At 35.0% G+C, this 15252-nt stretch overlaps 1 protein-coding gene across 5 annotated transcripts in view; it reads left to right on the top strand.

The window, feature by feature from the left end:
• Positions 1–7661, top strand: part of LOC149797684 (uncharacterized) — a 113576-nt gene extending 105915 nt beyond the window's left edge. For 4 of the 5 annotated variants that reach the window (XM_089962603.1, XM_089962600.1, XM_089962601.1 and 1 more), the window contains 4 exons: positions 608–721; positions 3023–3148; positions 4348–4389; positions 7363–7661. In XM_089962603.1, coding sequence (XP_089818729.1) covers positions 608–721; positions 3023–3148; positions 4348–4389; positions 7363–7403 — 323 coding nt within the window. In that variant the 3' untranslated portion in view covers positions 7404–7661. The remainder of the gene's footprint in view (positions 1–607; positions 722–3022; positions 3149–4347; positions 4390–7362) is intronic. The other variant, XM_089962602.1, reaches the window with a different exon arrangement.
• Positions 7662–15252: the final 7591 nt, after the last annotated feature.

The raw sequence follows: 15252 nt of genomic DNA, 5'->3' as shown, positions 1-15252 counted from the left end.
TGGGTACTGGTGGCATATAATGACTGTATCAGACATAGATGACGTGACTTTCGGGCAAATAATTGGACCATCTGGCTAAATAACACTAGTACACAATCTAAAGAATAAACTGTATGAAGTAATGATTTGTATAGATGAGTGAGAAGACTGAATGACAGTTGAATGCATATTTTTTCTTGTGGTCCCTAAAAACTGGTTAATATGGACATATGTCTTGACAACAGTATTTTTTGCAATATTTAAATGTTCCAAATGATTATGGTGCTAACCCGATAGTCAATGTGACTGCATATTAAAATCCCACGATCCCCTTTATGCTATGGGAACAACAGTCATTTAATGTTATTGGTCCTAAGTAACTAAATTCTTGTACACACGCAATATATATGCAATATTAGGAGGTACGAATCGGTATAGAAATAATTACACATCTCACAATTCAATTCCACTTTTCATGGTAAAAAATGCTGGATTTTTCTTCTATTAGCTAAGTATTCATCTTCTTTGAGGAAACGCTAGGAGTGGTTGATATTTGATGATTCAATGACATCCCCAACATACGGTAAATTGGAAAATGCTATTAAGAAACATGTTTGTTTCTTTTTAGGTGAAAACACTATGCTACAAAATCAGCTGGAATCGCTAAACCAAGTCGATGAGAACTGCAGACTTTTAATTCAAGAAAATAGAGAAATTGAAGAAGAGAAAAAGTGTCTGAATGGTAAGTGTGCATAAGGTAGTTACATAAAAAGCAGTTATTTTTTTAACTCGTAGTACATATGTGCTACAAGAGAGAGAGAGAGAGAGAGAGAGAGAGAGAGAGAGAGAGAGAGAGAACTGGGTTCTAATCGCCCTCAGTCGTTGATGGTAAAGTACTATTCTAAGACAGAATATGCAACACTTACAAAGATGTCTCAAATTGAGCTCTTAATTCCTAAAATATACAATCTTAATGGAATAATTCGATAGAGAAGGTGGTGAGTTGATGTTATTTAGCCCTAATGGAATAATTCCTTAGAGAAGGCATTAAGTTAATGCTATTTGGTACGAATGGAATAATTCGATAGAAAAGGCTGTGAGTTGATTGTTTTTAGTCCTAATATAATAATCTGATAGAGAATGTTATAAGCTGATGCTATTTTTTTTAATGGAATAATTAGAGAAGATTACAAGTTGATGAAATTTATTCCTAATGGAATAATTTGATAGAGATGAGTTGATGCGAATTAGTCCTAATGGAATAATTCGATAGAGAAGCCTATTAGTCGATGTTATATGTTCCATTTGGATCTAAGTCATGGCAAAGGCTACGAGGTAGTCCAAATGGATCTAATATGCAGAAAAGGCTATGAATTGATGCTATTTATTTCATATGGATCTAATTCACAGAAACGACTATGAGTTGATGCTATTTAGTCCAAATGGATCTAATTTATAAAAAAGACTATGAGTTGATGGTATCTAGTCCTAATGGAATAATTCATTAGAACAGGTTGTGAGTTGATGCTATTTAGTCCAAATGGATCTAATTCATAGAAAAGGCTACGAATTGATGCTATTTATTTCATATGGATCTAATTCACAGAAACGACTATGAGTTTATGCTATTTAGTCCAAATGGATCTAATTTTTAGAAAAGACTATGAGTTGATGGCATCTAGTCCTAATGGAATAATTCATTAGAACAGGCTGTGAGTTGATGCTGTTTAGTTCAAATGGATCTAATTCATAGAAAAGGCTATGAGTTTATGCTATTTAGTTCTAATTGAATAATTCAATAGACTATGAGTTTATGCTGTTTAGTCCTAATGGATCTAATTCATAGAAAAGGCTATGAGTTTATGCTATTTAGTTCTAATTGAATAATTCAATAGACTATGAGTTTATGCTGTTTAGTCCTAATGGATCTAATTTAAAGAAACGGCATAGCTTGGTGTTGTTATGACCATACCATATATATGTATGTATATCATATCACGAGTAGCGTTACAGTAAGACCCAATTCTCTGTAATGAGTATACCATCAGACATTCTATCTTTAAGCTTCTTTCTTCTTAATTATGGTTGAAAAACTTCAAGGATTTAGCCAAGTTTCTTATTATGATCTCAAAACAACTTTGATTTTACATCAATCTACAGAACCTGAGAGGGTTATGGCCCCTGTTTGACTTTATTTGTCATTTCATGTTGAGCAAAGCATTTTACAATTTGACAACACTGATATAGACATTTGAGCCATATGAAATTTTCTAATAAATTGTTATTCCAATTTTGGTGAGAATAACCGAGAAATATTAATTCTACTGCAGAAGGGTGATATGTTTAAAATGAAAATAGTTTTATGCGAATAATCTGAAGATGTTTCCATTTTAAGTTATGAACTGATTAAATCTGTCCATTGAATATGGTGTCTTCATCAAAATCAATGATACATATACCAAAGATCAATTGAAACCATGCGATTCATATTTTGATCAACATGTTAACCATAAAATCAAAATTTGAGTATAAATTCACAACTTTAACATTGGCTGGCTCGTTTTTTCTGTGGCATTAGCAGCATTGTCAACACATGACATGCTGCTATACATGGCAGCAAGTATAATAGGTAGCAGTAAAACCCTAGAAAACCCCTGAAAGGAACCACTGTACCACGGGAACCTACTAGGAAGCTTTCTCACATACCCAAGCTGACCGAGCCCAAGACTCGAACCTACGCGGACAGGTGACATGGCAGTGATTGGCACAAGCAAGAGCCTAATTTCGTTGCTATAAACTTTTGTTCTTTTTTACTTCAGAACTATATTAAGAATGTTTCTTTGCCACCTGCCCATGCAGTTCCCTCTGTGATGCTGCAAGTATCTGTTATTGGCTTGAATATTATTAGCTGCCATATAACTGTATAAAATAACCTGCATTAAGCAATAAAATGTATTATTCTTCATTTTTTAGAGGTGGTTGTTTAGAACAGGTTTCACGCTACAGATATAAGTCTTACCACTCTTGCCTCATCTTCTTACAGAGGAAATGGGCAAAATATCATCTGGATATAACATGTTACTGTACAGAGAAGGGGAATTCAAGGGAGCGTTGACAAGGAGCAATAATACAGTTTTGCAGTTAAGGATGGAACTAGGAGAAGCAAAAGGTAACGATAGGCTGAATCCACTTCAATTTAAGTCCTGATTTTCCTTTTATTTATTTCCTTTCATCTTGCATATTCCAATTTAAGTGAAAATCTCCTACTTTCATTCTCTTAGTTGTAATCCTTAAATTACCACATATAAGTTTCCCCCAGGAAAGTATCAGTCAAATGATTATATATTAAAGTTGGTGATGTGTATCCATCTGCTGAGCAATGAAGAAACCTAAACAACTTATAGTTAAGTTTCTGGTTTGAAAGACACGTGTCGATGACTATTGCAGATATCATAGTTTCAAGAATAATGCCTGCATATAAGTTATTTTAATAATACTTGTAATGTTTTAAGAATAAGAATACTGCTCCTTCCCTGTTTTCATTTTAGTTGCATGTTGTTATGCACTCGTGAATTATAACCCCATTTCAAAACATGGGCGGTTATCAAATATTGTTAGTTCATTCATTTGTTTGTTTGTTTTTTTGTTGCGTCCTCAAGGACTTTAATACCATTTCACCAGCATTTAAAAAAATCTGTTTCTGGATGCATCTAGGTGACTGTAGCTCAATCATTCAAAACTAGGTCATTGTAACCTACTTAGCATAGTGGAATGACTTTGATTTATTCAGATGTTTGTGTGCTACACTATGAAAATTTTCGACTTGTTTATATACACCCTGACAATGTCATGTGCAAGTTTCATTTGGTCTGGTATTTTATTGTTTTAATGACACTTTTACCATATCTTTTGTGAGCCGGTCATTTTATAAATAGAAATAACTACAACACTCGCTGGTCGTGGGGTTTATTAACCAACAGGAAACATACAGGATAACACAACAGAATGAATAGTTAATATACAATGCTTAAACAAAACAGGACAAATACATAAAGATACAATACTAAAATGAAACAAATACGACACACAGCCCGCATGCCAGTATTTCAATATTTCAGCTCAATAACATATAAATGATAATTGTACCAGACTCAAGGATTCAAAATCTACAAACATTACAATTCTCTCAAATTATGACTAGCACTGAGTTTACTGTGGGCTATTATTTTGCACCGAAACTGTGAATTTCTCCTAGTAGCTTAATTTCTCTGTCACTGTTGCCTTTCTTTCTTGCATGTTAATTGCATATTTTCATTGACTGCTTAATTTATGAATTGTTGGTGAAAAATTAATTATTAATCCTTGCAGAGAGATTAAAAAGGATTCGAGAGGAAAATAAGCATTTACACAGTGAGTATGGTGAAGATGACATTGGACAGGTTTTCAACTTACAAGATATCATATTTTCTTTTTCAAAACATATTGAATTTTATTACATGTAAAATGTAATTCTAAACGTACCAACTACGATCATAATATTTTATCCATCTTTGTTATTTTAAGCGCTAGAGGTAAATTATCTATACTGATAACTTCCATAATGGAAATGACAATAATGATGTACATGTACAATACTCACGGCTCCAGGTCGTTTTTATTGAGGTAGACCAAGGTGAAGTAGCAAAGACAACATAACTTAAGAATTAGTAGAAAATTACATTGCAAGCTAATTTCATCCAATCAACTTCATTCAGTCGAAACATTATGGCTGCATTCCGAGATGCCTGTAAATTTGCGATACCATTCTTCTTTGCAATTGTCAAGCAGCAAATGCTCCGGTTGCTACAAAGGTGTTTCTTATGACTACATTTAGCCAGCTGCGAAGGTGATGGGACATAAAAAAAATAGTCCAGATATATTCATCTGCTTGCATTCATCCTAGTAATCACTGCTACTTATATTTCAAACTTTGTATTTAATCAAAGTTATGGAAAAGGTTCGTCTCATTTTGGGTGGGGTGAATTTGATGATAAACCCATTTTCTTGCAAAACTAATATTTGTATTCCTTCATTGACTCAGACTAGGCATACAAGGCTTGTGAACAATTTGAAACTTTATCTAAACAAACATTCTTGAACGTGTTTGAGACTTCGTCTAAAAAGATCAAACAAAGATTCTTGAACGTGCTTGAAAAATGGATATAAATCTAAGTCTTATGCATCTTGGATGATATACCTATTATTTTAAAGATATGTTACGTATACACAACTTAGAAGAGGCATCCCTCATGGTTCACCTCCTGTGTTGCATGGTTTTGCTCATGTTGAAGTTTAAAGACACTATTCCTTTCATTTTTATAGCTAATGATCCTTGCTATAAAAAGAAAGCAAGCAAAAATACAAAATAAATCTGCAGATAGTATGGCAGGTTTAAACAATCTACAAATTTCGTTATGTTGATATCATTATGATTGGTGTAGACATGGTTTTGAGATTGTTCAGCTAGGTAATGCTCCTGTTGTACATCTCGTGCATTATCGCTCACTCTGTATGTCTTCTTTTGTAAAATAAAATATTCAGGGATTAATTATAAGAAACCCAAAAAGTATTTTATAGGATTTTGATCTTTCAAAACAGCATAGGTGCACATTTAGAAATTATTAATAGCTATCATGTAAAAATTGCTTTCTGTATTTTAATGACATGTAAGGTTACTGTACATTGTGTTGTTTTTTTCAAGTACATTTACCCTGCACACGAGTAATCATCCACTGTAGACAGCGCATTGGGTTTCTGATAATGATTACAACTAAATGTCTATCCAAATAGACAAAAAAGTGTGTGCTCACTTTCTCCACGTCATGAATTTGAGCAACCAGCCTTGCCCTGTGCCAACACTGAAGTTCAACAGTGCTCCATAAACCTTGGAGGATAACCATGGCAACACTCTAGCGTGTTTTCATACGTTTCATGCTGAAAAAGATGTGATCGATGATAATGATCATAACAGTTGGATGAGTACCCTGTTTTATCCGATTTGGTTCTTAAATGACTCAGAATATGCCTATGGTTTCCGAAAACTGTGGTGTTCATTTTGTCTTAGTTTTTTGCGGTACCATTCTTCTTTGCAATTGTCATGCAGCAAATGCTCCGGTTGCTACAAACGTTTTTCTTATGACTACATTTAGTTCAATCAATATAGTTGTGAAAGTTGGTATTAGGGAAATCTTGCATAATATTGACTGGAATAAAGATGCTAAACTTGGTTTGCCGAGTTATTGTCTAAAAGTGATTTTATATACCTTCTAGTTACTGAAGCCTATGAACGGCATGGTAGTTGTTATTGGCAATATCTAAGAATATGTCGGTATAGTCATTTTCTCGATAACATCGAACCACTTTTGAGTCATATAAAATTGTACTTAGTATGACAAATAAATGCCTGACCTTGTCTCTGTTATTACATATTAAACGTGAACAATGTTGACATAAACAGTGTAACTAATAATATTACCTTTGGTACATACATATACATACATATGCGTGAATTCTGTTTTACCTACATCTAATGTGAAGGACGAAATGGTCTCCGATGGAAACATTTACTTGCATATCCATAGTATATAATGTGCATCATTAACAAGTATTTGTATCAAAATTATACCACATTGTTATTACAACTTTCAGATGCTATTTTCCTCTTCTGTCAACAATTGTAGCAAACCGCTTGAGCAATGCATGTAATAGAGTGCTCTTTGTCCACAGATTTGGTGAGACTAAAATTACAATTAACACTACATGGCTTTGTTGTGACCTATTTACAATCGTACAGCATGCCTTTGCAGTGACTAAATTTACAATTAATACCACACGGCTCAGTTGAGACTAATATTACAATTAATACCACGTGACTCCATTGTGACTAAAATTACAATTAATACCACGTGACTTCATTGTGACTAAAATTACAATACCACAAGGCTCTGTTGTGACTAAAATTACAATTTGTTCCAAATGGCTCTGTTAACATCACGTGACTTCATTGTGACTAAAATTGCAATTAATACTACATGGCTTTGTTGTGACGTCTCACTGTAATATGAATCAGCACTAATGGTGGATGCAAATTAATGATAATGAAAGGAGTACAAAATACAAACAGTAGCATTTAACCTATTGATCCCTCTCTTAATTACAAAATGCTATTTCGTAAAAAGAAATAGTGACTTATTTCAGATAATACAAAGAATATACAAACTAAGTTGGAGATTATAAACTTCAACTTTAAAATATTAGTATGAAAACATTCCACTAATGTATCATGTATAACCTTACAAGTCATATAATAAGAATTAATTGCAAACAACGTGTGTATATTTGCAGTGACTATAGAGAGACTTCAGCAAGATGATCTGACTTACTGAGGCAATTAGACAACGATTATTAGAAAAGCAGAAAAGCAACGGACAAGGATTTTAAACAAAATGAAAAATCGTGCACTACAGAAATTCAAACCTGGATACAGAATTAGGAAACACTGGACATATAGCACGTTTTTACAGTCATTTTGATGGACTCTTGCTTGTTACTAGGCTTGCAAGAAGACTTTGAGGGCACGTTTCTTTTCAGAAACAATAAGGAAAATGATGTATTTACAATATTTAATAAAGATATGAAGCATTCATATTGTTATATCCAGATTATGATCTGTATTGCAGACTTTTATATACTGCATTGGTAGGGAATGTCATCGCTCAAGTGTCTTGTATTATACGGAAGTACAGAGGATTTTATTTTCAAGAACATGCAAATCATTTCATTCACTGAATACGAATTTAACGTTATGACCATATACCCCTTTTTCTACAATAAATACATTCTGTTTGGACCCAAACACAAGCATATGCAACTAGAGGGAAGTAACTCAACCTAGATAGTGATTGTTGTTGGGACTATTAATAATGGTCACATGGTATGATGTTACAATTTTGGAATATCATATAATCACATCAGGTGTGGCATGTCAGACCCATATCACTACCACATTATTAGGCTTCTTCCGATTTGACAAACCCTTAAGTTAGCATTTTGAAATCGAAGTGTCATTAAACACGATTCTTTTGTTTTTTATTTCCCCTGCAAACTAACCTGTGAGCGGGGGTATCCTTAACTCTTCAAGACATCTTCATGAACTTATTTATGCTTTGTATCTTCAGTAGAAACTGTGTCCTTTAGAAAATATAATGTGTCTCTCTGATTGCATTTTAAGCGATATCCACGTTTTTATTAAATGTTGTGTCTGTGGAACTCATCTTCAGTTAAGAGGTCCTGAACATTGTTAAATATCTTGATGAAACTCCATAGGCATTTGCAACATGTAAGAATCCGATTTGCTATATTATTACAGCTAGAGTCATCATCGCATATTTGAAAATTGTACTTGTACACATTAATCTCCTTAATTATCTGAGGCATCTTCATGAAATGTGAAATGCTTATGTATCCAGTATAGGTAATCTGTCTTGAAGACCAATGAGCTTTGTCAGACCAGCTTTTAAGAGCTATCCGTGCTATATAAGATTGGCTTTTGTCAGATTATTACTTGTGGAGTTGGGTCATTCCATTAGCATTTGCTTTCTGATGAATACAGTTACTTCTATTGTATCATAAGCCCATACCACGCAAAATGAATTATGGTATTGTTTCCGTACTCAACTCATAGATGTAAATAACTCTCAGTCCTACTGACAAACTGACTGAATGTTTCCCCTTTCTGGCGTTACTATATTTAATTTTTCTGGCAGACTTGCGCAGTGATTTCAGATCACTTTAGGATTGCCTATCTGAGCGCATCATAGTCGAATACAAAGTCAATCGCTGGGAGACATCAATACACGTCCAGCGCTTTCATTTAGAAATGCGCTGACATATAACAAACAGTTCTTTTTTCACCAATTCTGAACAGTGGCATTTCGTTCACATGTGAGCAAATAGTTCGCCGAAGTATCTGCAAGTTTATTAGATGTGCGTAATTTGGGACATTTTAACTTGTCCGAGTTATTGACTTGTTCCCCTTCCTTCCTAGCCTATAGTGTTTTAAATTTTCTTTCGCGCCCCGACTCCATATTTCTGTCCTCTGACACTATTGCTTCTAAATTTGCTTGTATATCCCTCTATAATGTTTCTCTATTTCCATTTCCAAACCTATTATTTCCATCTCTTCCTATTTTATATCTTCTCAGATGTTATCTTTCTTTCTATAGTGTCCATACTTAATTTTCTTTTCCTATATATATGTTGTCTTTCTTTTCTTGGCTTGAGTTTCTTATGTATCTTCTTCGCTTCTCTCTCGCTCTGTCTGCCACTCTATCTATAACTTTTCGTTCTCTTTTTCCCTTCCCATCCCATATCCCTTTCTTCTAATATATGTTCCCATCCGTGGATCTGCTTCTCGTGAACATATTTTCTCTGATGCTCCTCTGCATAACCGATGTGCTTACCCTCTGCATAACCAGTGTGCTTACCCATATCATCAAGACGCACACACACACACACACACGAAGCAAGTGCGATAGTCATTCACTCCACTCGCACGTTCCTAGTCAGGAAAGTCACAGTATGCAACAGGTAAGAATAAAAATCACCGTGTCACAATGGAGCTTTACATTTAGTGACAAGCGTCCAGCATTATCGCTGTTAATTTATGTCATAAACGGTTGGAATCTTTTGCCTAATGTAAACTTTTAATATGGAGCATTTTTCATTTGAAATTTGAACATGCATTCCTGAAAACCTGGTACATTATTTAACAGATTTCTTTGTCAGGACATATCATATTTCCTCTCATTATAAAACTGATATATATTTTATGAATACATGTTTCCAGTACACTTTGTTAACTGAAAATGAAAAATCAGAACAAGCAACACTCCAAATCTGGAAAATCATAGAACTGTCTTATTGAACGGTATCTCAGAATATTAACTCTGAAAATCTTATATACCCTTGATATAAAATCCCGCATCAAGCATTCACTTGTTAATTTATATAGTTAAAGTTATGTAAAAAAAACAAAACAATGATACCGAATTGATTCTATTAACAATGCGGTAGCTTATTTTGAGAATCATTACATCGATACAGCCCCTCTGATTTTCCTACTGTGGGTAAATCAGATTACTTGGAAGTTCACACTAGTAGACTGGAAGAAGAATCCAATAAGGCAACCACTCTTGCATATATGCAGGTAAACCCAATGAATTATCATAACAAAACAAAAAACAAAAAACGAAAACAAGAATCTTATTATAGGAACATTTTATTCTATGATGTAAGAAAACAAAACAATTTTATTACACTTTTCTCCTTGGTGTTCTCTATATTCTCGGTAACTAACATTGCATGTTTTTAAATTAAAAAAAATATATATAAAATATTAGTAATATGGCATTTAAGTGAACATTTGACCATGATATTATTTTTTATATATTTTTATGGGTGGGAGTAAGTAAACTAGTAAATCAATATATACTTTGCATCATGTTTGAAGCACTGATCACGTTTATTATGAAAGATGAACTTTAATAACTGTACGCATTGTTTTATTTCATAAATGAAGGCATACAATGTTGTATATTCATCGCAACAACCATGTAATCGTTATCATGATTTGGTGATGTTAACATTGATGATGATCACATCATTAATTACAATGGTGACAATATACTAATACATCTATTGTTACCACATCTGCAACCAAACTCAATATTAATGCAACACTCTTTCTCCACTACTGTCTAACTTTGTGATTTCCAAATTAGCAAGTGGACCGGACGTGCACTATGCCTTCATTACCGTGCACCCAGTTGACCTGATAGTAAATTCAGTTGCCATGAAAGTAAAATATAGTGTCCTTATAATGAGACAAACCCATCACAAATTCAACCACAAAACTTGAAGTTAATTTTCATTCACAAATTCAACCACAGAACTTGAAGTTAATTTTCATTCACAAATTCAACCTCAAATCTTGAAGTTAATTTTCATTCACAAATTCAACCACAAAACTTGAAGTTAATTTTCATTAAACAAATCTTTTGTATCTCCACTTCAGACTCGACATAATACCTGTATTTTTGATTGTTCTAATGACTATAAGCAAGTAACGATAAAAGGGTTGAGCATTGATTACTCATCGCCCACCGAGTAGATGTTTAGAAAGTGGTAGCATTTCACGTCTCATTTGAAGTGCTCTCATAAGGAAACTGCAAAATTCTGCATTAGTCGATGGTTTTAAGACAGCAGTGATCGGTACTAATGCATTGACAGTGGCCACTGTTACCAGGGATTTGATCAGATGCCTTCAAGGCATCAGAGTTTATCTTGTAAAGTTTTTGTATGTCATGTTATGATGCAGGAGATTTTGTTTTGGCCAGCTGCATTAGTTTGGTATTTAGTTAGATGGGTTCGCAATCAGTAGGTTTTATGTCAAATCTCCAGCCTGGTTCAAATGCTAATATATTTATGTCATCATAACTCTGATTAAAATATCAGACAAATAGTATTTAATATAACCTGAATATAAACTGTCATCAAAATAAAATCCGATGTTGGTTGTGCTGTTTCCTTTATTAAGGCGACAATAAATAAAACACAAATAGTACATATGATGATAATGTTGACAATGCCAAAAACATTTTCTAAAATGTGAAAAAGAGCTACAAGTAATACTACAACAAAACAATATTACTACAGCTGATAATAATGGAGTCCCGGGTGTCCGAGTGGTCCAAGGATCTCGACTTTACAGATCACTGACATCTTACTTCTGCCCGTCTGGATTCGAGTTTCGGCTCGACCAACATGGGTATGAGACAAAGCTTTCCAGTAGCTTTGAGTTTGTTGGTGGTTCATATTGTATTTTCTTGGATGCTTCTTCCACCATGTATACTGGCTGTCATGTACAGCCTACCATGTGCTAAAAAATGAGACAAAGCTTTCCAGTAGCTTTGAGTTTGTTGGTGGTTCATATAGTATTTTCCTGGATGCTTCTTCCACCATGTATACTGGCTGTCATGTACAGCCTACCATGTGCTGAAAAATGGCGATAGACCCACAAAACAAACCTACTACTACTACTACTAATATTAATACTACTAATAACAATAACAGTAATAAAATAACGTCAATCGGATCCATATTGGTGTCTGATGGTTACCTCCTAGTTGTTATCTTAAAATTAGCAATAATATATGATGTGCAAAGTAGATTTAATGCATTTGACTTTTATTTCCAACTGAACAACTGAGTCACATAATTAGTTTCTAAATAAAGCTACCAACTTTCTGAGGTTAGTAACATAGAATGGCATAATCCCGGATCACTTGACTTTTTATCCCAGCTGCTTTGCTTTGTTTTATTTTATCTGGCAGGTGTTGGGAAAAATTTGAAATGCTCTGTTACAGATTGCACTGCTAGACTTCTACTTCTTAGCTTAAAACCTTAACAACTTATACCCTAATTTCCAAAATTATTAACTGAATGTATATAGAGCCCTGAGAGATGAATTTAATTAAATACAACCGTAACGCAATATACGCCACAATAATACGATAGCAGTAGTGAATAGGGATACCCTAGCCTCAATGGGAATTAGCATTACAGGACCCCCCTGGGACAATCTAGCCTCAATGGAAATTTAACATGGGAAAAAATCGTGGGACAATCTAGCCTCAAGGGGAAGTTATCATGGGAAAAAATCATGGGACAATCTAGCCTCAACGGGAATTGAACATGGGAAAAAGTCTTGGGTCACTCTAGCCTCAAGGGGAATTGAAAATGGAACAGGGTCGGGACCCTATTTTAATAGGGTCCCGACCTGAGGGGTCTATGGAAAGGGAACATATGAAAATTGAAACAGGGAGGAGTATCTATTTTTTTTAAACAAAAAAAAAATAAATAAAAAAATGGGGTAGGTAATTGAAAGTAGATCTCTTTTCGAGAAATGTGGGTGGCCCTGAAAAGGGCATTTGGTTCATCATCATCTTCTTCTTTTATTTCCTCCACTTCTTCCACCAAGTTCTCACTTTTTCCATCATTCCTTTCTTCTTCTTTTTCTCCTCTGGCATCCAGTCTGGATGGCCCAATGCTCTAAACTTTTCCTGGATTTTGATCCCATTCTGATTGAGCCTCTCAAACTCTTCCTTTTTCTTTAAATTTTCCTTATTCTTTCTTTCTTTACTCCATTTCTCCTCTATTTTCTTTACTTCTTCATCCATTACTTTTCTCATTAGTTCTTCCGATTTCTTAAGCTGGTCCAGGCCTTTTTTGACAAATGACCACTCTGTCCATTCCAGTATGTCTTCCAAAAAACACTTTACTTCTAGCACATTATCCATGGCTTCTTTCAAGTGACCAATCTTTACATACTCTGGATTTATAAAGCCTCTTAGTCTTTTTACTTCTTCTTCTATCATCTCTTTGACCAGATCCATAGCTAATTACAGGTTTGTCACTTGCCTTCTGACAAAATCTCTGGTAACTTCATGCTTCCATTCACGTTCAATCCTTTCCACTACATAGCCTCCAAACCTCCATCCAATACCAAATATCCTTCAACTGGTTAAACAATTCTGTTACAGCCACCATCTTCCTTGTCTTTATTCCTTAGAATGGTGCGAACGACGAACACTGTGGGTTCTTATACAAAAAGCGCGGACGTGATGGAGAACATGCCCCTAAGACAAAAGTTATATTACCTAGATCATAACCAAACAACGCGCGTACGTGAAGGAAAACATCCCCTACTTTTCTCATTTCATATGATCTACTATCCACATACGTGAAGCAGCAATTAACAAACCCAAAATCTACTATCCACACACGCAAAGCATTAAAATGAAACCCCAAATCTACTATCCACACAAACTTACATGAGAACTTACAAACAAACACGCACACACACACACACACACACACACACACACGGAAAAAAGAGTCAGTGTTTATATTCACACTACTCTACCTACACACATTGGCAAATCGATTACTATTTCTTTTCTAAAGGTTTGGGTAGCCCTGATAAGGGCTGTTTTTTTTTGAACTCATATCACCTGGTTAATGATGGCACCTTCCAGGCCTGGCACCACACACACATCTTCTTCCCCAGTCTCTTTTCACTCTTTTTTGGGGGAGAGCAGAGGCGGGATAAGTGGCTTCAGAATCCCAATTTTCTGTCTCTGGGATTCTGAAATTTTCTTCTTGTGGTTGTGGTACAGCCATTCCTCTCTCCTTTTCCTCCTCTTCTTTTTTTCTTCTCTCCTCCTCTTCTTTGTTTCTTCTCTCCTCCTCTTTCATCCTTCCCTCTTCTACAATGGCTTCCGCGGCCAGTTCATTTAGCATGTGCCTGGCATATTCCAGGTGCACATGAAGTTCCAACAGTTTTGCTAGCCTTCTGCTGATTCTCAAGTGTTGATCAATCAACAAGGGTAGCTAGACTGCCGAGCGAGTTTCAATTTATACTAAAAGTGCGGACGTGAAGGAAAACATCCCCCTAAAACAAAATTGATCTTACCTAGATCATGACCAAACAAACGCGCGGACCTAAAAGAAACACTCACTCACTTTTTTACTACCCATTACTATTTTAAAAATTTTCATTAAAAATAATATACTATCCACATGCGCTGAGCAGCAATAAACAAACCCCAAATCTACTCTCCCCACACGTCAAACAGCAAAAAAAACATGATCATAATCTACTATCCACAGAAACGTACGTGAGTGCTTACAAACACACAATCATATACACAAACACATACACTCACACCACAAAAGAGTCAGTGTTTATATTCACACTACTCTACATACACACATTGGCAAATGGATTGTTATTTCTTTTCTAGAGTATTGGGTAGCCCTGAATAGGGCTATTATTTTTGTTTGCTATGGCAATCATATAGTTTCTAAGAATGCGATGTCCTCTGACGATAGACTTTCTGGCGATAGGTCTGCTTCTTCGGAAAGAGAAGAATTCTTTGGTGTCGATACGACAATCGACAAAGCCTCTTTCAGGTTCAGGTTGCTGCTGCTGCTGCTGTTGCTGCTCTCTCTGCTGTTTCTGAAGTCTGTACTTCTCTGTCCATTCTTCTTTCTCCCTGTCCACTTCTTCTCTGAAGAGCTCTTCTATCAGGTCTTCAGTGACTTTTAACATTCTCACATTCTCTATCTCTTCTGGCTTCGGTATCAGACTGTGTCTGACCCTATGCAAATTCA

The sequence above is a fragment of the Sinohyriopsis cumingii genome, chromosome 6, assembly GCF_028554795.1.
Source record: "Sinohyriopsis cumingii isolate HCF-2022 chromosome 6, ASM2855479v2, whole genome shotgun sequence".
NCBI classification, from domain to species: Eukaryota; Metazoa; Mollusca; class Bivalvia; order Unionida; family Unionidae; genus Sinohyriopsis; species Sinohyriopsis cumingii.
This window is presented reverse-complemented; position numbering and strand designations above follow the sequence as displayed.